We start from the raw sequence: 22,007 nt of genomic DNA on the forward strand, positions 1-22,007 counted from the left end.
AAGTGTAGGGCAAATAGGACAAAAAACAAGTGCTGCTAGGGTGAACGACAGGCTCTCTGTCTGACACATGTACAGAATGATGATTCAGTATCCTGGATAAAAGACACTATGGTGCAGAATCGGGTGGGGGGAAACATTGAGGAATTGGGAGAAGGAAGATTTACAGCACCATTTTTACAAAGATATTCCAGTCGATCATATAACAGTGTCACAGTTCCTCCGTTCCCTTTCCCATCCCCTGATCCTTTGGTTTTTGGAAAGGTCAGTCTCTTCCCTGATTCAACATGGACCCTCCTGTTTTGAGAACTCCGGGTCAAAGTAATACCACAGTCTACCAAGGTTACACATTTCAGTGTCATATCACTTGGAGTTGGGAAAGTCTTTCCTGGGTTTTACTCAAATCCACCATGCTGCAGTCTGAGCTCATTGCACTCTAGTCCTGCACTCAGCAGAGATGGAGACTAGCCAGCCGCTATCTTCGGAATAACAACTCACCAGGGACTGAGGGCCGGAAGGTCACTCTGTCCCCTCCACTACTGCGCAGCTTTCCTAATCACTCCCTGGGCCTGAAGCAAGAAGGGCGGATAAACTGAGGATTGAGACCAGGACTTGGCAGGCGGTGAAAAAAAGAGAGAAAAGCCAGACAATGACAATATAGATAAACAGAGATGGAGACAACCATACAAACTTGGAGATAGAGAGGGACAAGATGGCTTCCCTCAGTTCCCGCAAGGGTGAGGAACGCCAGACAATACTAATCAGGGAAACATCCTAAATAGAAGCTTCTTGCGACACCGAGGCAATCCACTGGGCAATCCACCGGCTTCTCAGTGTCCCCATCGCCATCCCCATCCCCACCCAAGTCGGAGTAGGATCTCTCCAGAAAACCAGAACGCTGGCTAAGGGAGCGAGCACCACCCCCGCCCGAATCGAGTGACACCGCAGAGCTCGAGCTTCCCTGTCCTAATCCCGCCCCTTGCGGCTACTGTGCCCCGCCCCCTGACAGGCAGCAGCCAGTGAGCGGCTTCGGCCGCCGGCCTTTAAGAACCGCGCGCACTCTCTGCAGCGGACGCAGCCGGCCTAGCTCTCTTTCAAAGTTTCCATGGAGACCGAGGCTGGGCCTGGGCGGCCTCGCGGCGTTGCCATGGAGACAACTCCGGGGCTGGGGCTCCCAAGCCGCAGCGTTCGGCTGTCTCAGAACCCGGTGGAACAGCTGTGCGAGGCCGGAGCCGCAGTGGCGGCGGAACGCTGGGACCTGCGGAAACATTCTTTGCTCATCGTAATCGGCGATATCGGTACAGAGAGTCAGCTGAGGGCCGTGCGGGCCCACCTTGAACAAGGTGAGCGGCTGTCCTAGCTGTGCTCCCGGCATCCTCCATCCGGCGCTTCTCCGCCATCTGCATTCACCCTCCAATGCGTAGGTCTGCATCCTCCATCCCTAGTGTGCACTTCCTGAGATCTGAGCACCCCATCGCTCTGAATCATCAGCCCCTGTCACCTGCATCTTCCCTCGCCAGGCGTCCATATCTTCCCCAGCTACTCACACCTCCCTTTCCCAGCCTTCCAACCCGTCCGGTAGCATTCTGCAATGTCCCACAGGTGGGCCCCTCCAGCCACGCCCCTCTCTCCCGAAGTGTCTCTGGAGCCAGGCGTCCTAAAAATGCCGACCCCCGCCCCTGTCCCCTAGAGAGTTCATAGTTGCTACCTTAACAGTTTCTTCTTTGGGGTCCCAGAACAGGCACTGGGTGCTTATTGAACGCCGCGGACCAATCTCCGAGTGCTGGCGGAGAACCTGACTGAGTGACCTTCGTGGCCTCAGGCTCCTCAGTTCTCACCTCCCTCCCCAGTTGCTGCGCCTATGGCGCAGTGCTGTAAAGCCACCTGCGGGTAGAATCCGGTCGCGGAGGGGTGGAGGAAAAGGAGGAGGGCATAAATGGAGAGTCTACAATCTTACTTAGCTGAAAGGTCCGGGAGGGAAGACCCCAGTAGTGGGAGTAGGCTCATGGGTGTCACTTCTACCACAACTGGGCAACTCAGCAAGAAAACTGCTACACTCAAATTCATTAATGACCAAGTTTGGTCTAAACTCTGCCCTTCTCCTTCCTATTCAAGCAAAGCCCAGGAAAGACACAGGTTGGGAGACATACACAGGCACTAGCACCCTTTCTTTGTACCTCAGATTTTTAGAAACATCAGTGATGGGACCCATGGCAGTTATCCTTTCCTCTCCCTCTCCTTACCCCTTCTGTGAACATGGAAATGCTCCCTGCAGTCCAACCCTTTGAATTTTTTCTAGAGCCCTCTTTCTCTTTTTCTCTGCAGGGATTCTCTCCTGGAACATTGACTTATCATCCTTTGACTTGAATCAACAATTGAGACTCTTCATTACCCGGCATCTAGCGCACTTCTCCTCAGAGGTCAAAGGTTAGGACTAGTGCCATTTGTCTCAGTCCTTTGGGTGAGGGCTGGTCAAAAAAGAGCAGAGGTCCAGTCTTCCTGGCAGAACTAGCCTTTCGGGGGGCTTGGGATGGGGAGAAGGGTGGGACTCCTGATGGAGCAGTTGCAGAGCTCTACAGCATCCCAGGGTACCCAGTATACTTTGCAGACAGATGGTATGATGGTGGAGGAGAGCATAATTTCAATCTGAGAAGAGGGTAGTTTGTGAACAACTGTTGATGTGCACCTAGGGAATAAGCTGCTTCTCTGAGTGATCAATCATCTTCCATGCAAAAATCCACTTTCTCATTTTGTGTCCCCCTTTCTGCATATCCCAGACTCCCCCTTCTCTTTTCAGAGACCACAGAATCCCCTGCTCACTTTCCCAGGCCCTTGCTTAGCACTTTCCTTCAGGCTACGCAACCTACGTACCAGGTTTCAGGATTTTGGGTTCCTCCTTTGAGGCTCAGCCAATAAATCTCCAGAGAAGAGCAAAATTTTGGTACCAGAGGCTGATGAGCACCATCAAATACAGGATGGAAAGCAGGGTCTCCTGAATTTTCTGATATAAGAGCTAGTTGCACTGTGAGGTTTGCTTCAAGGTCAAAATTCACAGAATGCAGTGTCCCATTCTTCTGGGTAGGAGAGTGTGTTAGGGATTTGAGAAAATAAGATTTTAGGACTTATAATTTTATGACAGTATGGGGTAATTGTCTATGGAGAGACTGCAGAAGGCCCTACACACCATTATAAAAGTGCTGGGCATCTGGTCATGTTATTGGTAAATGTTGGCCCACTAATCCATATACCAATGTCTTTATGGAATATAAAATCCATCCCAATCAGCAGTCACTGCTATCAAATGAAAGAATTCATATTTTATACAGGTAATTCTCAACTAACCAGTAGGGTAGATAGTGACCTCTCCTTCTCTTCCTGCTCCTCTTCCTAACTACCAAATCTTTGGTAATTTCCCTGATCATTGACTCTTCTAGAGATAATGCTAGAGAGAGGAAAATATAAGGTTAATACAGCAAATGCTCTATAATCCTAGGAATATGTGTAGCTATTTAAAACATGAGGCTGGCATCTTCCTGATATGACTATCTTCCTGTAAAGCTAGCCACTTACTGTTTTGAGATTACCTTTTGCTGAAGATTACTCATGTCAATGGCTTTCTCATTTGCGCTGATTGAAAACTGACAATTTTTACCACTTATTAGTCCTAGGAGTTTTGGTGCAAGGCAGGGTAAGCAGATGATAGAGGATGAAATTAATAACTGAAATGAAGTTTGGGAGGTGTTCCCTTTTATGATGTTTGGAACTCAGTCTTGCTTTCTTGTGCTATTTATCTCTGCAGAGGCCCTTCTGTATCCAAATTGGGCTGTTGCCATGTCTTTTTGACTAAAAAGACTTGAGAGTAGGATGCTTGTTGTCAAACTCAGTGTGAATTATTAACATTAGCAGGTAACTCCCAAACTTGGAATGATGTAAGAAATGGACAGAATTTAAACCAAAGTACTTAGTCAAACTCCAGATTCATATGCAGGGATGTCCAGAAAGATGATTACACAGAGATGCATAGTCACTCTCAGGCACTTCTCAGAAGCAAACACAGACACATCAACACCTACTGGGCCTTTTTAATCAAAGAATTTTGCCATGGTGTCCTCAGGGGCCTAGGGCCATATACCTAAAGTCAGGACTTAACTTAGCATGCCAAATTTTTTTAGGGTATGGACATTTCCATGGTTCCTATGTCCCTGGAGAATAGTAGAGAATTTCCTGGAAAAACCCACAAGGCTCAAGACAGCCACAGCCCCACCCCTGCTGGCTTCTCTTTCAGCTGTCCCCACAAACAACAGTCAACCCAGCACAGCTGCAGACACTACCCCTCCCTTCAGCTTCCTGTTAATAGAGAACAGGCTGGTAGGATGGGTTTAAGGGAATATGCTATGACTTGATCCTTTTTGCCCACTGGCAGGCAGGGCCACCATCCCCATCACCTGACCTTGAGACCGGGGCCAAAATGCTGAGAAAGGGGACAAAAATATATCCTATAATGACAGGGAGAGTGCAATAGTTTCTAACTACCTGCCTCTACACACCCACTCATAGAAAAGAAGAGACCCTTTGATGGAGAGCCAGTGGCCCAGCATCTTCTAGTGGTCCAGACTGGTAAAGGCTTTCCAAGATGGCTTTTGCACCAGGGAGTCACCAGTGGTGATATGAGGGTCTTCTTTTCTAACCCCTGCAAAAGATCTGGAGTTTCTGAGCATTATAACATAAATCCAGAAACAATTAGGAGAGTGGAAAACTGAGCTTCAATAACACTCTGATACTTCTACTATTGGGAACTAATAGGAAAGGGAAGAGCTTTATAATTCATAATTCATTATTGATATTCTGAGACTCTAAAAAACATAGGCTGAGGGACCAGTTTGGAGGCCTTTTGTCTGACTCTCCATTATAATGATGTGTTCAAGAAGTGGTAATCCTGTTATTTCTGCAAACATGAAACCCATCTTGAATTAATACAGCAGACTGGCCCCTGGAACTGGTGTCTGCATTGCTGCCCAAAATAGGACATAAATAGTACAAATCCCGCCCTGCAGGCCTCTCCAGTTCTCCCAGGTTCACCTGGAAGCTAAGAGTACTCTAGAGTTGGTCTGGTCTGATACTTTGATTTAGGATTGCCCTGATCATCTAGACCTTCCTAGAGGATCTCAGAAATCTTCCACAAAAGGGAGACAGAATTCCAGGTTTAGGATTCTAGTAATGAAACACTTTCAACTTGTATGCCATTCAATCCTCACAGCATCATTGGAGCATGGTATTAATATTATGCTCAGTTTATAGTTCAGGAAGTAAGGTCTTAGAGAGGTTAAGTAGATTGTTTAGCAGCAGGATTAGTAAAATGGTGGTGTCAGGTCTTAAATCCAGGACTTCTGATCTTTGTGTCTAAGCTCGGGCCTCACTGTCTTATGGTACCTCACCATTCCATTGCACAGCAGAACCTAGGAACACAGCTGGTGGAGAGTTGGTTGTGGTGAGTGATTGTTCAGAGGGTGAAGGCTGAAGAAAAACTCCACTGTAAATTGGAACCATGCCCAGGGTGTGGCCTTTGGGGGTTGGCAGCTGAGAATAAGGGTGGGCTCTGTATTGGCCTGGGAAATGTTATTTTGTTCTCAAGCCAAATGTCTACTCAAATTTCCCTCCTAAATTACTTCAGAAAGCCTGAGAAAGCAGAAAGGAGAAAGAGAAAGGTTTGAGGTGGGAGGAAATAAGACCTATGTAGTTGCAGAAGGGAAGTGTTCCCTTTTATGATGTTTGGAACTCAGTCTTGCCTTCTTGTGCTATGTATCTCTGCAGATGCCCTCCTCTATCCAAATTGGGCTGTTGCCATGTTGCTGCTTTGCATCCTCGGATTAGAGCAAGAATTCTCCCCTCTTCCATTCCCTTCCATTCCCCCACCCCCTTCAGAGTACTGGTGACTCAGCTCCTCCACCCCTCTGGGGGCAGTTAAGGGGGGTTTGGTGGATGCTGAGAACAGAGACTATTTTGGCTTCTCTGACCTTCAATGCAGCTCTTGGCAGCCTGGGCCAAGGGTGGAGCTGGTGCTGGGGTATGAGTGGGGCGAAACTCTACAAGAGGAAGGTTTTAGGGGCTGGTTAGGAATGGGGGGTAGGGAGGGAGGTGCGTTGATAGAAGAGAGAAGGGCAGGGAAAGTTTGACATAGAGCATGAGCATCGCCAGATTGGAAATGAGTCCTAGAGCTTTTCAGAGCCTCCTTTAAGTCCTAAAGCACTTCACTAAGTCTGAAACAGAAGTCTACAGTGGAAGGATCAAAACAGTGTAAAACAGAGATAGCAAAAGGGACATAGAAAGATGTGGAGACAAGGAGAGAACAGGGACACAACTACCTTACAAAGTCATTACAAGATTTTTAAATGCAAAGAGTACTTTATGTTACAATTAATAACCGGCCTACAGTCAGAAAATCTTGCCTGGGCCTGGTGATCCTCCTTGGTCCCTGTTAACCCTTTCACTGAAAAACAAAGAGCCTTGAGTAGTCGTTGTGGTCTGAGACTGCCTCTTCATGCCCAATGACCCAAGAATCCAGAATGTCAATGCCTGTGTAGGTAGGGTGCTGTTTTGGTGCATTGATACAGAACTACATCCAGCTCTCAGGGTCCCTGTGCCCCCCACTCTCTAGAATTTCTGACTATCCTCTGACACTAAAATGGCACTTATTTCTGTCCTTTCTCTGTTTCTGCAGTGGTAGCTCAGAAGAGGGCAGTGCACAGCACATTTCCCTAGCCCCAGTCTTTCTCTCAAGCAGTACGCCCACCCCTATCCATGCTTTTGGCCCCCAGCCTTTTTGTCTCCTGCTCCTCAGGGAATGAGAGTCATTCCGCGGGTCCATTTGAGGGGAGAAGCAACAGATGATTCTGGACAGAAGGGGGAGGGCCTAGGCGCCCATGCCTCCTGTATCCCCCTCTCTGTGCCCTAAGGTACAGATTCTCTTTTGGCTGATGCTAAAAGAGTATTTCTTGATTAAGCAGGGTTGGGGGAGAAAGGTGTCTGCCTGGGGGCCATAGGAGTCCACCCCTGGCTCTGGGAGCTTCTAAACACCTCCCCAGTTCCCAGAGCCAAAGAAGCAGCACCAAAGCACTGACATTGTGAAAGCAAAGAAACAGTTAAGTCTCCGGTGCATCGTCACAGACCAGCCCCTCTTCCCCGCCCTGGCGCCGCCCTCCCCATCCAGCGGCCCATGCCTGCTACACCCCCCCCCCCAAGTGCCGCAGACTCTTCCCCGAAGCTGCCGGCTGGGGCCGGAGCCACTGCCTCCATGAGGGGCTCCCTCCCACACCCCAGGGTAAGAACCAAACCTCTGAACTTGGGATGGAGTGTGAGAGAATGCTGTGATAGGGAGGTGGGATGGGGGTAACCAGAGGTGTTTCTGGAACCAGCCCAGCAGGGTGGGCAGACGAGGGGGTGGGGGAGGACGGATAGAGAAAATGAATATTACTGTGGCTTGGACCCAGAATCGGGCAGAGGCAAACAGAGTGGTGACAGTCCACCTCTCTGGCTGGACTAGGGTAGGAGACATCAGCCAAGAGACCAGCAGCAGAGGGTGGTGTCACCAGCTCTTTCTGGAAGCCTGGAGCACTAGAGGAGTTTGGAGGCTCAGTCTTTGGCAGGGGCAAAAGAATCTGAGGGAAGGGAAATAAAACGGGAATGTGCCTAATGGGAGGGTCCCTGGGTGTCAGCTGCTGGATTGCTCAGCTGCTTCCGTGCCGGGTGAGCTGGGTGAGTTTTTGCCAAGTAAGGGAAGGTGGGGGACACTATGGAAAAGAAGGGAGGAAAGGGTCATTAAGACGTGGCACGCGACTCCTCACAGACCAACCGGTTTGCAGTGGGCTCTCTCCCTCCCCTAACCATCCCTAAGTCCAGCATGAGACTGGGACTCTAAGCAACCCCCTTTCTGGTCCCCCTGAGGCCAGTCTGGAGATAGAGCACCCTCCCTCCCCAGCAACTGCCCTGCATTCCCAGTCCTGTCAACCCCACGGGTTCCCAGTCTCAGACCAACCCCCACCTCATCTCTGCCTCTCTTCCCAAGATGGGGGCTCACGAACAGAGAAGCCAGGCTCTTCTCCCTCTCTGCATCCCCCCCACCCCCACCCCCACACAGAAGCAGCCAAGAAAATGACTTGTCATGCTGGGGTGGGGGGTGGGGGCGGAGCTGGAGCCTGAGCTCAGCGCGCACACTCACTCACACACACACACTGCGGCATACTGCAGCTGCCCAAGCGCCCCCCCCTCCCCTTCAGCCTCACTGCGGAGACACCTGCCTTCCTGCCTGCTCTGCCTCAGCACCCGTAGCCCACCCCCCCTCCCCAAACTGACCGAGGGTAGTGCCCTTGCCTCACAAGATAGTCCTTTCCAAGGAACAAGGAAATACAAGTCAGTTCCTTTAGTGGGAGAGCTGGGGGAAAAGAAGAAACAGGACTTTCCCCCAGGCCTAGAAAAAGAGGAGAGGCACTAGATATAAACCATGTGGCTACAAATCAGAACTGGAAAGCACATGGGTTAGGGATGGGGGTCTTCCGACAGTATAGTCACTGCAGAAACTGAGATCAGAAAAGTCTTGTGATTATAAACATAAGAGGGATGATAGACTGAGGGGGGAGGGGTAGATAGAAAGCAAATCAGTGTGTACCATTGAAATTTCTCTTTATGATCCTCCTAGCTCAGATGCGTGACCTTGTGTGTGTGTCTTGTGGAGATTTTGCCCTTCTAAATCTGAACTACTTATGGCTGATGACTCCCTGAACCTTGGTATCCCTCACCTACCCAAGCCCTACTCCTACCCCTGCCTGCCTCTGAGGTGGCTGTCATCCCCTGAGCTGACCACAAAGCTTCCCTCAATTCCCAAGTTAATAGAAGAAAACCCTTCAGCTTCTCTTGGGCCCATCCATAGTCCATTCCCCCCGACAGTTGCGTCTGCAGCCCTGTGCTGCCAGATCTGCCTGACCTTTGGCACCATGGCTTTTCCTCTTTTCCAAAGCCCTAGTGCCAGGGTCCCTTGTTAGAGCCCCAGAAAGAGAGACCTAGGTCACAGAAGAGGGTCTAAGGTACAGATTATGAGCCCTCCCACCAACATCCTCCAGACAGCCCACTCTCCAGGCCATCTGCTCTGTTCTCTATATGTAAGGTTAACTTCACTGTGTGCTGCAATTAGGAAGGTGCTGGAGGGGGAGGGAAGGGAGCAGTGGTTGGGGAGACAGAAGAGGATAGCTATTCTTTAGCATCTTATGAATGACCTGTTACCTTCTTTCTTTGCTGCATTGCTTAGTGATTATGTGAGTCTGGAAAAAGAACTAGATAGGGAATTGGAGGATATTGTATCTTTCACCATGGCCTAGAGAACTCTGAATCTCCTTTTCTTATGTGTGTGCTTCTTGTTTGTGACCCTGTAACTCTCCATCTCCATGGTAGAAGGCTATGATAGGAGGAAGGCAAGGATAACAGGAGAAACTGTTCACTGAAAAAGATAGGTTGGGGGATAGTGAACTAGGCCTCTCTGGATTCTGGTGACATGAAGGTAAGGTTGAAAAAGGGAACTGTGAAACCTTTGGAATGGGAATAGTATGATAAATGCATTTGTGTAACTGCAGGCTTGATCTCTGAGGAACCAGAGAAAACAGGAAGTTGTTATTCTATTTCCACTCTTCATAAGCTTTGAATTGTAAAACCCAAAGGATTTAAACAGTACAGGTTTCTCCAAGCTTCTGGAATGGGAATTCTGGCCTTGGATAGGAGAGAGGACAGGAGGAATTGTGTGCGTGTGTGTGGGGGTGCTCTGTAGATACCATACTGTCTAGAGACTCCCATCTCCTTACCTCCAGGCAGTCTGTTGTCTTGGAAGCTCAGGACAGAGACAAGCTAGTGAGGAGAGAACTGAGTGAGGCTCATGGTCCCAGGAGCTGTTCTCCAGCTGAGCCCCCCATCCCCAGGCAGCACCAGGAGCTTAGTGCTCGAAGGGGACAAAGGCTTCTTGTCAACAGGGCAGTCTGAAGCGGAAGTTCCAGGCAAAGGGGAGAAAGCAGGGACAATCACTGGGTAGGCAGAGGGTGTGGTGGATGAAGGGAAGAGGGAAGACAGCCAGTGTGGGAGAGAGGAGGTAGAATATCCTGAAAGGGAAGGAGGGCTGGAGGAGCCAGTTCCTAGACCTTACTCAGCAGTAAGTCCCGTTTCTCTCCTACCCCACATAATGCCTCTCCACTCTCTTCAATACAAATCCTTGGATCTCTCCCTCAGGCCAAAGGACCCTCTGCCACCAGAGTGAGATCCTAGAGACCATCATCCTGGTAAACCCCAGTGCAGACAGCATCACCTCTGAGGTAAGGTTGGGGCCTGTGCCTTGGCAAGAGCGCCTGCTGGAAATCCTGTAACCCACTCTTGCCAATGCTGCTGCTTTAAGGTCAAGATTTCCTGAACTTGGTTTTGAACCATCTTTTCTCTGCCACATAAACTGCCTTACAGTCCCCACTCTGGAGGTGTGGTAGAGCATGCACCAGTGGAGGCATGTCTCTGCAGTACTGAGGGGGAACCAGGAATGTTCAATGCCATTCCCTGGGTGTCCCACATCTGTAACCACCCCCCTCCTTCCATTCTAGGTTCACCATCTTCTTAGCAGTTCATCAGCTCACAAACTACTGATCTTGAGTGGGCAAAGTTTAGAGCCTGGGGGGGACCTCATCCTACAGAGTGGCACCTACTCCTACCAAAACTTTGCCCAGGTCCTTCACAACCCAGAGGTAAGTTTCATGCCCAAGTGTCTGGGAGGAAGGGGGATATAGTGAAGGATTAGAGGGAGGAATCCAAAGAAGGAAAAGTCTCATATTGTTTGGCTATTGGGGACCCTGGTAGAAAGGTAGGAGAGAGGTAGAGATTAGCAGATTGAATCTGAGTTGGGTTAAGACAGCCCTAATGACCTGATCAGGATTCTATCTCCCATTCCTCTAGATTGCCCAATTGCTCAGCAATAGAGACCCTGGGATCCAGGCCTTCCTTACAGTGTCCTGCTTAGGGGAGGGTGATTGGAGCCACCTGGGACTATCCAGTTCCCAAGAGACCTTGCATCTCCGGCTAAACCCTGAGCCCACGCTGCCCACCATGGATGGCGTGGCCGAGTTCTCTGAATACGTCTCTGAGACTGTGGATGTGCCGTCCCCCTTTGACCTGCTAGAGCCCCCCACCTCAGGAGGCTTCCTCAAGCTCTCCAAGCCTTGTTGCTACATCTTCCCTGGTGGCCGTGGGGACTCTGCCCTCTTTGCTGTAAATGGTTTCAACATCCTGGTGGATGGTGGATCTGATCGCAAGTCCTGCTTCTGGAAACTGGTACGGCACCTGGACCGCATTGACTCGGTACTGCTCACACACATAGGGGCAGACAACTTGCCAGGCATCAATGGTCTTCTGCAGCGCAAAGTTGCAGAGCTAGAGGAGGAGCAGTCCCAGGGCTCTAGCAGCTACAGTGACTGGGTGAAGAACCTCATCTCCCCCGAGCTCGGAGTTGTCTTCTTTAATGTGCCTGAGAAACTGCGGCTGCCTGATGCCTCCCGGAAGGCCAAGCGCAGCATTGAGGAGGCTTGCCTCACTCTACAGCACCTAAATCGCCTGGGCATCCAGGCTGAACCTCTGTACCGTGTGGTCAGCAACACCATTGAGCCACTGACTCTCTTCCACAAGATGGGTGTGGGCCGACTGGACATGTATGTCCTCAATCCAGTCAAGGATAGCAAGGAGATGCAGTTCCTCATGCAAAAGTGGGCAGGTAATAGTAAAGCCAAGACAGGCATTGTGCTGGCCAATGGGAAGGAGGCTGAGATATCGGTGCCCTACCTGACTTCTATCACTGCTCTGGTGGTGTGGCTACCAGCCAACCCAACTGAGAAGATTGTGCGTGTACTTTTTCCAGGGAATGCTCCCCAGAACAAGATCTTGGAGGGCCTGGAAAAGCTTCGGCACCTAGACTTCCTGCGCTACCCTGTGGCCACGCAGAAGGACCTGGCTGCTGGGGCTGTGCCTGCTAACCTCAAGCCCAGCAAAATCAAACAGCGAGCTGATAGCAAGGAAAGCCTCAAAGCTACTACCAAGACAGCTGTGAGCAAGTTGGCCAAACGGGAGGAGGTGGCTGAAGAGGGAGCCAAGGAAGCCCGCTCGGAAATGGCCAAGGAGTTAGCCAAGACAGAAAAGAAGGCAAAAGAGCCACCTGAGAAGCCCCCAGAGAAGCCTGCCAAACCTGAGAGGGTGAGAACAGAGTCGAGTGAGGCACTGAAGGCAGAGAAGCGAAAACTGATCAAAGACAAGGTGGGGAAGAAGCACCTGAAAGAAAAGATATCAAAGCTGGAAGAGAAAAAAGATAAGGAGAAAAAAGAGATCAAGAAGGAAAGGAAGGAGCTCAAGAAGGATGAAGGAAGGAAAGAGGAGAAGAAGGATACCAAGAAGGAGGAGAAGAAGAAAGATACCAAACCTGAAGTAAAGAAGATTCCCAAGCCAGACCTGAAGCCCTTTACCCCTGAGGTACGTAAGACCCTGTACAAAGCCAAGGCTCCTGGAAGAGTCAAGATGGACAGGAGTCGGGCTGCCCGTGGGGAGAAGGAGCTATCCTCTGAGCCCCGGACACCCCCAGCACAGAAGGGAACTGTACCTCTCCCACCTGTCAGTGGGCACAGGGAGCTGGCCCTGTCCTCACCAGAGGACCTCACACAGGATTTTGAGGACATGAAGCGTGAGGAGAGGGAATTGCTAGCTGAACAAAGGGGCATAGGACTAGGAGAGAAAGCACTCTCTCCAGATGCTGTGGAAAAGGGACCTCCACACACAGCTACCCAGGGAACACCACCCTCTGTCCCAGGCTTGGAACAAGAAGAGCCTGTAATGAAGGAGAAAGAAGTTGTCCCAGACATCCCAGAGGAACAAGGCAGCAAGGACAGAGGCCCAGATTCCGGGGCTGAAACAGAGGAAGAGAAAGATGCCTGGGAGGAAAAGAAGCAGAGGGAAACAGAGAGGCTCCCAGATAGACCAGAAGCCAGAGAGGAAAGTGAACCTGAAGTAAAAGAGGATGTGATAGAGAAGGCTGAGTTAGAAGAAATGGAGGAGGTGCACCCTTCAGATGAGGAGGAAGAGGAAGAAACAAAGGCTGAGAGTTTTTACCAAAAGCATATGCAGGAAGCCTTGAAGGTAACCCCAAAGGGCAGAGAGACTTTCGGGGGCCGGGAACTGGGACTCCAGGGTAAGGTCCCTGAGAAGGAGACCTCATCATTCCTAAGCAGCCTGGCCACACCTGCAGGAGTCACTGAGCACATCTCTTACATCCAGGATGAGACAATCCCTGGCTACTCAGAGACAGAGCAGACCATCTCAGATGAGGAGATCCATGATGAGCCGGAAGAGCGCCCAGCTCCACCCAGATTTCCCACAAGTAGGTATGACCTCCCTGGGCCTGAAGGTCCTAGACACTTTGAGGCTAGCCAGCCTGCAGACAGCACTACTACTGCTATTGTGAGCAAAGGCTATGGAGCATCAGAGACTGAACTCCTCACCTACCCCCCCAACATTGTCGCTGCTCCTTTGGCTGAAGAGGAACATGTGTCCTCAGCAACTTCAATTACCGAATGTGACAAGCTTTCTTCCTTTGCCACATCGGTGGCTGAGGACCAGTCTGTGGCCTCACTCACAGCTCCCCAGACAGAGGAGACAGGTAAGAGCTCCCTGCTGCTTGATACAGTCACAAGCATCCCCTCCTCCCGCACTGAAGCCACTCAGGGCTTGGACTATGTGCCATCAGCTGGTACCATCTCACCAACCTCCTCACTGGAAGAAGACAAGGGCTTCAAATCACCACCCTGTGAGGACTTTTCTGTGACTGGGGAATCTGATAGGAAAGGAGAGATCGTAGGGAGAGGCTTGCCTGGAGAGAAAACTGTGGAAGAGGAAGAGGAGGAGACTGCAAATGTAGAGCTGTCTGAGAAACTTCGTAGTCAATATGGAACCCCAATATTTGGTGCCCCTGGGCATGCCCTACATCCAGGGGAAGCAGCCCTTGGAGAAGTGGAGGAGCGGTGCCTCAGCCCAGATGACAGCACAGTGAAGATGGCCTCTCCTCCACCATCCGGCCCACCCAGTGCCACTCACACACCCTTTCATCAGTCTCCAGTGGAAGAAAAGACTGAGCCCCAAGAATTTCATGAAGCAGACTCCTGGGAAGACACTAGGTATAAAAAAGGTGTGGGCAAGGAAGATGCTGCAGAGGAGACAGTTGAGCCTGGGCCTGAAGAGCACACACTAGAGAAGGAGGGTGAGGTACCTCCTCCCAGGAGCTCCCAGGCCCAAGAGGCACCAGTCAGCATTACTGGGAGACATACAGGCTGCACCATCCAACTGTTGCCAGAACAGGACAAAGCAATAGTCTTTAAGACTGTGGAGGCAGGAGAACCCACAGGTCCAAATTTGAGAGTAGAAGCCCTTCCCAGAGACTTGAAGACATCACTACAAGAACCTGGAAAACTTCAGAAAGATGAGGTGCTCCAATTTCCTGATCAAAGTCTCTCCCCTGAAGAGGCAGAGTCTGTCTCTGTCCTCAGCATGGTCTCCCCAGACATTGCCAACCAAGAACTGACCCCCAGGTCTCCCTGCGGCCTGACAGAGCCACACTTACACAAAGACCTTTGGCCAGAGAGGTCTCCAGAAGACACCCAGTCACTTTCTCTCTCCGAAGAAAGCCCCAGCAAAGAGACCTCTCTGGATATCTCTTCTAAGCAGCTCTCTCCAGAAAGCCTTGGCACCCTCCAATTTGGGGAACTAAGCCTTGGAAAGGAAGAAAAGGGGTCTCTAATGCTGGCTGAGGACACTCCTTATCCCCCATCTCCTGTGTCTGTTCCAGAGCCCCTTGTAGCCAGAATGTTGCCTCCCACAGATGAGACTACTGGATATGCTGCACAAGCAGACATCACAGATGAGAGTCCTAACAGAAAATTACCTGCCTGCTCCTTCTCCCACTCTACACTGTTGGAAGATAGGAAGCACTCACCTGGAGCGATCACAAGCCCTGGTGAACACATTCTGACTCCTGATAGCTCTCTCACCAAGAGTCCTGAGTCTTTGCCAAGCCCTGCCATGGAGGAGATTGCTATGGAGTGGGAAGGTAAAGTTCCAGGGTTGAAAGACAAAACTCCAGAGCGGAAGGACAAGATACCTGAGCCAAAGGATGAACTTCAACAGCAGAAGGACAAAACTCTGGAACAGAAGGATATTGTCATAGAGCAGAAAGATATAGCCATCAGTCAGAAAAATGAGGCTCTGGAAGAAAAGAACAAGGCTGTGGAAAAGCAGGATAAGGCTTTAGAACAAAAGGACAGAGACTTAGAGCAAAAAACAAAGGCCCTAGATCAGAAGGACATAGCCCTGGAACCAAAAGCCATAGACTTTTGTTCTGAGTCAGAACAAAAAGACAAGGCCCTGGAACAGAAGGACAAGGGCCTGGAACAAAAAGACATAGAACAAAAAGACAAGGGCCTGGAACAGAAGGACAAGGGCCTGGAACAAAAAGACACAGAACAAAAAGACAAGGGCCTGGAACAGAAGGACAAGGGCCTGGAACAAAAAGACACAGAACAAAAAGACAAGGCCCTGGAGCAGAAGGACAAGGGCCTGGAACAAAAAGACACAGAACAAAAAGACAAGGCCCTGGAGCAGAAGGACAAAGACTTGGAACAAAAAGACACAGAACAAAAAGACAAGGCCCTGGAGCAGAAGGACAAAGACTTGGAACAAAAAGACACAGAACAAAAAGACAAGGCCCTGGAGCAGAAGGACAAGGGCCTGGAACAAAAAGACACAGAACAAAAAGACAAGGCCCTGGAGCAGAAGGACAAGGGCCTGGAACAAAAAGACACAGAACAAAAAGACAAGGCCCTGGAACAGAAGGACAAGGGCCTGGAACAAAAAGACACAGAACAAAAAGACAAGGGCCTGGAACAGAAGGACAAGGGCCTGGAACAAAAAGACATAGAGCAAAAAGACAAGGCCCTGGAGCAGAAGGACAAGGGCCTAGAAGAAAAAGACAAAGCCTCAAAACAAAAAGTCAGAGATTTTGGACAAAAAGACTTTGAACATGAGTACAAGGCTCCAGAGGACAACATACCTGAACAGAAAGACAAGGCTGAGGAACAGAAGGATAAGACCTTAGAAAAGACAGATCAGGCCTTAGAACAAAAATATTGGGCCTTAGGACAGAAGGATGTAGCCCTGGAACAAAACAATAAGGCTGCTGAACAGAAGAATAAGGCTCTGGAAGAAAAGGACAAAACTTGGGGGCAGGAGAGCCCAGTGCAAGAGGATAAACTCATGAAACCAAAGGAGAAGATCCTAGAGGAAAAATCCCAAGAAAAAGTAAAAACTGTGGAGCAAATGGAAGAAACTCTGCTGGAGAAGACCAAGGCTTTGGGGCTGGAAGAGATCCAAATACAAGAGCAAGAGCAGGAAGAGAAGTACTGGAAGAAGGAGCAGGATGTGGTGCAGGAATGGCGAGAAACAGCACCAATCAGGGCAGAGCCAGCAGGAGAGCAGAAAGAGACTGCCCTGGCATGGAAGGACACAGCTTCTGAGCAGGAGGACAGGTACTGGAGGGGCAGAGAGGATGTGACCCTGGAACAGGACCCATACTGGAGGGAGTTGAGCTGTGAGAGGAAGGTCTGGTTTCCTTGTGAGCTGGGTGGCCAGGGGGCCCACCCACGGTACACTGAGGAGCGGGAAAGCACTTTTCTTGATGAGGGTCCAGATGATGAACAAGAAGTGCCCCCTTTGGAGCACACAGCCCGGAGTCCCTGGGCCTCAGACTTTAAGGGTTTCCAGGGGCCCTCATCACAGAAGGGGCTGGAGGTGGAGCACTGGCTTACTGAGTCACCAGTTGGGCTGCCACCAGAGGAAGAGGACAAGCTGACCCGTTCCCCCTTTGAGATCATCTCCCCTCAGGCCTCTTCACCTGAAATGGTTGGACAGAGGGTTCCTCCAGCCGCAGGACGAGAAAGCCCAATCGCAGAGTCTAAGCCCATTACACCCATGAGAAATGAACCCACCACCCCCTCATGGCTGGCTGACATCCCACCGTGGGTGCCCAAGGACAGACCCCTGCCTCCTGCTCCTCTCTCCCCAGCTCCAGCTCCCCCCACTTCTGCCCCAGAGCCACTCACTCCTGCTCCCTTCTCCTGGGGCACAGCTGAGTATGACAGTGTGGTGGCTGCAGTGCAGGAAGGGGCAGCTGAATTGGAAGGTGGGCCATATTCCCCCCTAGGAAAGGATTACCGCAAGGCTGAAGGGGAAAGGGAAGAAGAGGCTGGGACTGGTGTGTCTGACAGCAGCCCCCAGAGCTCAAAGATTTTAGAGGCTGGTGAGAGTCATGCCACCATAGAGTCTGACCAGACTGAGCCAGAGCAGAGGGAGCCCACGCCCTATCCTGATGAGAGAAGCTTTCAATATGCAGACATCTATGAGCAGATGATGTTCACTGGGCTTGGTCCAGCATGCCCTTCTAGGGAGCCTCCGCTTGGGGCAGCTGGAGATTGGCCCTCACACATCTCAACCAAGGAGGAGGCTGCTGGCCGAAATACATCTGCAGAGAAGGAGCTTTCGTCTCCTGTCTCGCCTAAGAGTCTCCAATCTGACACTCCAACCTTCAGCTATGCAGCCCTGGTGGGACCCACTGTACCCCCTAGACAGGAGCTTGAACCGGGGCTAAGTGTGGAGCCTGGCCCCACCCCACCGGCAGTGCCTCCCCGTGCTCCTATCCCCTTGAGTAAAGGCCTAAGGCCCCCTCTTAATGGAAACATCCTGGGCTGTAGCCCAGATAGGAGGACCCCAACCCCCAAGGAGTCAGACCAGGGTCACTGGGATGATAGCACTAGTGACTCAGAGCTGGAGAAGGGGGCTCGGGAACAGCCAGAGAAAGAGGCTCAGTCCCCAAGTCCCCCACACCCCATCCCTTCAGGGCCCTCCACATTGTGGCCTGCAACGGAGGCACATACCAGCCCTTCCTTGGGGTCACCCTTGGGTCCAACCCGCCCCAGCCTGGACTTCCCAGCTTCCGCATTTGGCTTCTCCTCATTGCAGCCAGCTTCCCCACAGCTGCCCTCTCCAGCTGAACCCCGCTCAGCACCTTGTGGCTCCCTTGCCTTCTCTGGGGATCGAGCTCTGGTTCTGGCTCCAGGGCCTCCAACCAGAGCCCGGCATGATGAATATCTAGAAGTGACCAAGGCCCCCAGCCTGGACTCCTCACTGCCTCAGCTCCCATCACCCAGCTCTCCTGGGGCTCCTCTCCTTTCCAATTTGCCTCGACCTGCCTCACCGGCCCTGTCTGAAGGCTCCTCCTCTGAGGCCACCACACCTGTGATTTCGAGTGTGGCTGAGCGCCTCCCTCCAGGCCTGGAGGCTGCAGAAAAGGGATCTGGAGAGCTACTCCCAGGAATGGAACCAGCTGCCCACAGCCTCTGGGACCTAACTCCTCTGAGTCCAGCACCCCCAGCATCAATGGGCCTGACGTCAGTTCCAAGCCTACCTGGAGACATGGATGACGGCACCTTGCCCTGCCGCCTGGAGTGCTCAGGGGCAGCCACCACTAAGCCAAGCCCATTCCAGGGTCCCTCTGAGGACTGTGCAGCCAATGGCCCAACTGAAACCAGCCCAAATCCTCCTGGCTCTGCTCCAGCCAAAGCTGAGAAAGAAGAGACTGAGGCCTGCCCTGCTTGGGAACGTGGGGCCTGGCCTGAGGGAGCTGAGAGGAGTGCTCGGCCTGACACACTGCTCTCATCTGAGAAGCCACTGTGTCCTGGAGGAGCCCCTGGAAGCCGACTCAGTAGTATTTCTCCTGAGGCTGAGGCTGGGCCCCAGGGATGTGCTGTTGAACCTTGGCCCCACCGTGGGGAGCTCTCCCCATCCTTCCTGAACCCACCCCTGCACCAGTCCACAGATGACAATGACCTCTCAACTGAGGAAGCTCGGCTGGTAGGGAAAGGTGGGTGGCAACGGGCGGGGGGCTCAGGGACTTCAAGGGGCCCATGTCCTGGGGCTGATGAGACACCCCCAACGTCAGCCAGTGACTCAGGCTCCTCACAGTCAGATTCTGATGTCCCGCCAGAAACTGAGGAGTGTCCATCCATTACAGCTGAGGCAGCCCTTGACTCAGATGAAGATGGGGACTTCCTGCCTGTGGACAAAGCTGGGGGGGTCAGTGGAACTCACCATTCCCGGCTTGGCCATGACCCACCCCCTATACCCCAGCCAGACCCCCGCCCATCCCCTCCTCGCCCTGATGTGTGCATGGCTGACCCCGAAGGGCTCAGCTCAGAGTCTGGGAGGGTGGAAAGGCTACGGGAGAAGGAGAAGGTACAGGGGAGAATAGGGCGCAAGGCCCCAGGCAGGGCCAAGCCAGCATCCCCTGCACGACGTCTGGATCTTCGGGGAAAACGCTCACCCACCCCTGGCAAAGGGCCTGCAGATCGAGCATCCCGGGCCCCACCCAGACCACGCAGCACTCCAAGCCAAGTCACCCCAGCAGAGGAAAAGGATGGACACAGCCCCATGTCCAAAGGCCTAGTCAATGGACTCAAGACAGGACCGAGTAAGTATATCATAAAACGTGGGGAAGAGGGTGGGTTGGGGCTGGGTGTGGCAGGTCAAAGTCTCCATGAGTGGGAGGGAGAGGAAGAAGGTGCCAAAAGTGCTGCAGGGACAGTTATCGGACATTCTATGTCCTCCCATGGCCCACTGGGTGGACTGTGGGAGAGTGTGGGCTATGGTGTGGACCATTGACCATGAGGTGCAGCGGTGCTCAGAGATGTATTCACCAAATGCAATGAATGTCTCATGATGATGGAGGAGGTTGTTGTTATGGGGGGAGGAGTGGGGGGAGGGGAGTGGGGGGTATGTGGGGACCTCATATTTTTTGAATGTAACATTAAAAAAATAAATAGACAAAAAAAAAAAAGTGTTTACCTTTCCTTCAACAATGAGTGCTGGCTTATCTCTACAGTGGCCTTGGGTTCCAAGGGTGGCTCTGGCCCTGCTGTGTACGTGGACCTGGCCTATATCCCGAATCATTGCAGTGGCAAGACTGCTGACCTTGACTTCTTCCGACGAGTGCGTGCATCCTACTATGTGGTCAGTGGGAATGACCCTGCCAATGGCGAGCCAAGCCGGGCTGTGCTGGATGCCCTGCTGGAAGGCAAGGCCCAGTGGGGGGAGAATCTTCAGGTGAGTAGCAAGGGCCCCCAGGGAGGTAGTAGTCTGGTCAAAGTTTGCTCAGAGGTAATAGTGGAAGACTATGGATTCATGAAAGGACTGGGCTTTTCTGTGGTCAGCAGGGCTGTTTCCAAAACCACTGGGTGCACATCCCCCTCCCTTACCTTCTCTTCAGGTTCTCATATCGGGCATGTCGTGTCTCCCTCCTAGGTGACCCTGATCCCTACTCATGACACAGAGGTGACTCGTGAGTGGTACCAGCAGACTCATGAGCAGCAGCAACAATTGAACGTCCTGGTCCTGGCTAGCAGCAGCACCGTGGTCATGCAGGATGAATCCTTCCCAGCCTGCAAGATTGAGTTCTGAAAGAACCACACTCCCTCCACCTCCTGCCCCTCGCAGCCCTTAGAGAATGGCTACTGCTAAGTCCTTTGGGGTCAAGGGAGATAAAAATGGGGAGGGGGGGCAGGATGCTTTGTTGAAGAGACTTTGGCTGGGCTAAATGTGAAGGGTTGTCCCTTTCCTCATCTATACCTGAGAGGGGTTTCAAAACCAAAGGTAACAGGGATAGGGTACAAAATTAGGAATGGAGGTCATCTGATGCCTAAGAGCCCTGGATTGACACCCTCTCCTAGCATTGCCAAATGCTGGTAGTGGGTGGGGAGTGAGGATGAGTCTCAGAGAGCAACCTCCTCCCTCATGGAGGGAGATTACATCCCCAACCCCAGGGACTTCTTTATCTTAATCTATTTATTTAGTGTCCCAGAAAGAATTTCCAATAGTAATTTATGTGTCCTAGGGGCAGGATACTGTCAGTGAGGTGCTCAGAGCTGCACCCTTTCTTCTGCCTCCCATTCCCTTACCCACCATGATCTGGGTTCTAGCAGAGGGTTGGGGCAATACCGCTGCTACACTATCCTACTGCTTCCCTCCATATCTGAATGTCTCAATCTAAAACTTGAAGCTCTTTTGATCAATAGACTGGTAGGAGAAAAAAAGGAATCTATCCTCCCTCCCAGTCCCTATTTCATACCATTCACACCCCAGGGTTGTGCCCAGACCAGGCCTACTGGGCAACACAAAAGAGCAAGGAGAGCCCAGCCTCAAACCCAGAATTCTTCCAAGCTCTTTGACCTTTTGAAGTTTTCACCCACCCCATTCCAATTATCCTGATCCCTTCTCATCCCTTGCCTGGCTTCTCTGCATGTGGTCATCTGCCATGGCCTGGTGTGTAATGGGTTAAAAATAAACCACTGCCTGACATCCCAACATCTGACACTTCAGCAATGTGTGACTCCCCCAACACCCCACTATGCCATCCTGCAGTTGAAATGGGAGTGCTGGCTGCCTGCCAGCCCCAAATTCTTGGGACAGAATCTGAAAGGTGGAGGTCATGCCAGAAGACTTGGGGGAAATGAGAGAGAGAAGGGAAAAAGGGAGACAAAGCTGACCTAAAGCTTAACTTCTACAGAGTGAAATGAAAACAGGCTGAAAATACCACCCCAGGAAAGGACCTTGCCCTAAGCAGACCAATGAGCAGCCCTGCCAGACTACTGCTGGACTGAGAAACCCAGACACTGACAGTCTGAGCTCAGCTTCTCTGCCAAAAGACGTGTGGAAACCAAAATGAACTGGCCTTGTTTTCTTCCTAGCTCCCACTCTCCCCGTGCTGCTGTGCTCTGCTCCTCCCCACACTTCTCCACTATACTTCCCAGCTGCTGTAACAGAGCTGCCTCCAACTCTAACAATAAATTAAGTTCATTGCA

At 51.5% G+C, this 22,007-nt stretch overlaps 1 protein-coding gene across 6 annotated transcripts; it reads left to right on the plus strand.

Annotated features, from left to right (window-relative positions):
* The first annotated feature begins 984 nt into the window (after window positions 1-984).
* On the plus strand, window positions 985-22,007 carry MAP1A (microtubule associated protein 1A). 6 transcript variants are annotated; one of them, XM_058294057.2, is made up of 7 exons: window positions 985-1,340; window positions 2,323-2,424; window positions 10,261-10,343; window positions 10,620-10,760; window positions 10,969-19,621; window positions 20,033-20,253; window positions 20,452-22,007. In XM_058294057.2, exons 1-7 carry the CDS (start codon window positions 1,103-1,105, stop codon window positions 20,605-20,607), a joined length of 9,594 nt encoding a protein of 3,197 aa, XP_058150040.1. In that variant the 5' UTR covers window positions 985-1,102; the 3' UTR covers window positions 20,608-22,007. The 6 variants fall into 6 exon arrangements, with proteins under 6 accessions (XP_058150040.1, XP_071070249.1, XP_071070251.1 ...); XM_071214148.1 differs by having other exon boundaries at window positions 1,068-1,340; window positions 10,946-19,621; XM_071214150.1 differs by having other exon boundaries at window positions 1,150-1,340; window positions 11,924-19,621.

Source organism: Dasypus novemcinctus, chromosome 3 (assembly GCF_030445035.2).
Source record: "Dasypus novemcinctus isolate mDasNov1 chromosome 3, mDasNov1.1.hap2, whole genome shotgun sequence".
Taxonomy (NCBI): Eukaryota; Metazoa; Chordata; class Mammalia; order Cingulata; family Dasypodidae; genus Dasypus; species Dasypus novemcinctus.

Coding starts and splice junctions, on each gene's coding strand:
- MAP1A (XM_058294057.2), top strand. CDS start 1,103: ATGGAGACCGAGGCTGGGCCTGGGCGGCCTCGCGGCGTTGCCATGGAG. Junction 10,761..10,968: donor AGGTCCTTCACAACCCAGAG/GTAAGTTTCATG, acceptor CCATTCCTCTAG/ATTGCCCAATTGCTCAGCAA. Junction 20,254..20,451: donor AGTGGGGGGAGAATCTTCAG/GTGAGTAGCAAG, acceptor TCTCCCTCCTAG/GTGACCCTGATCCCTACTCA.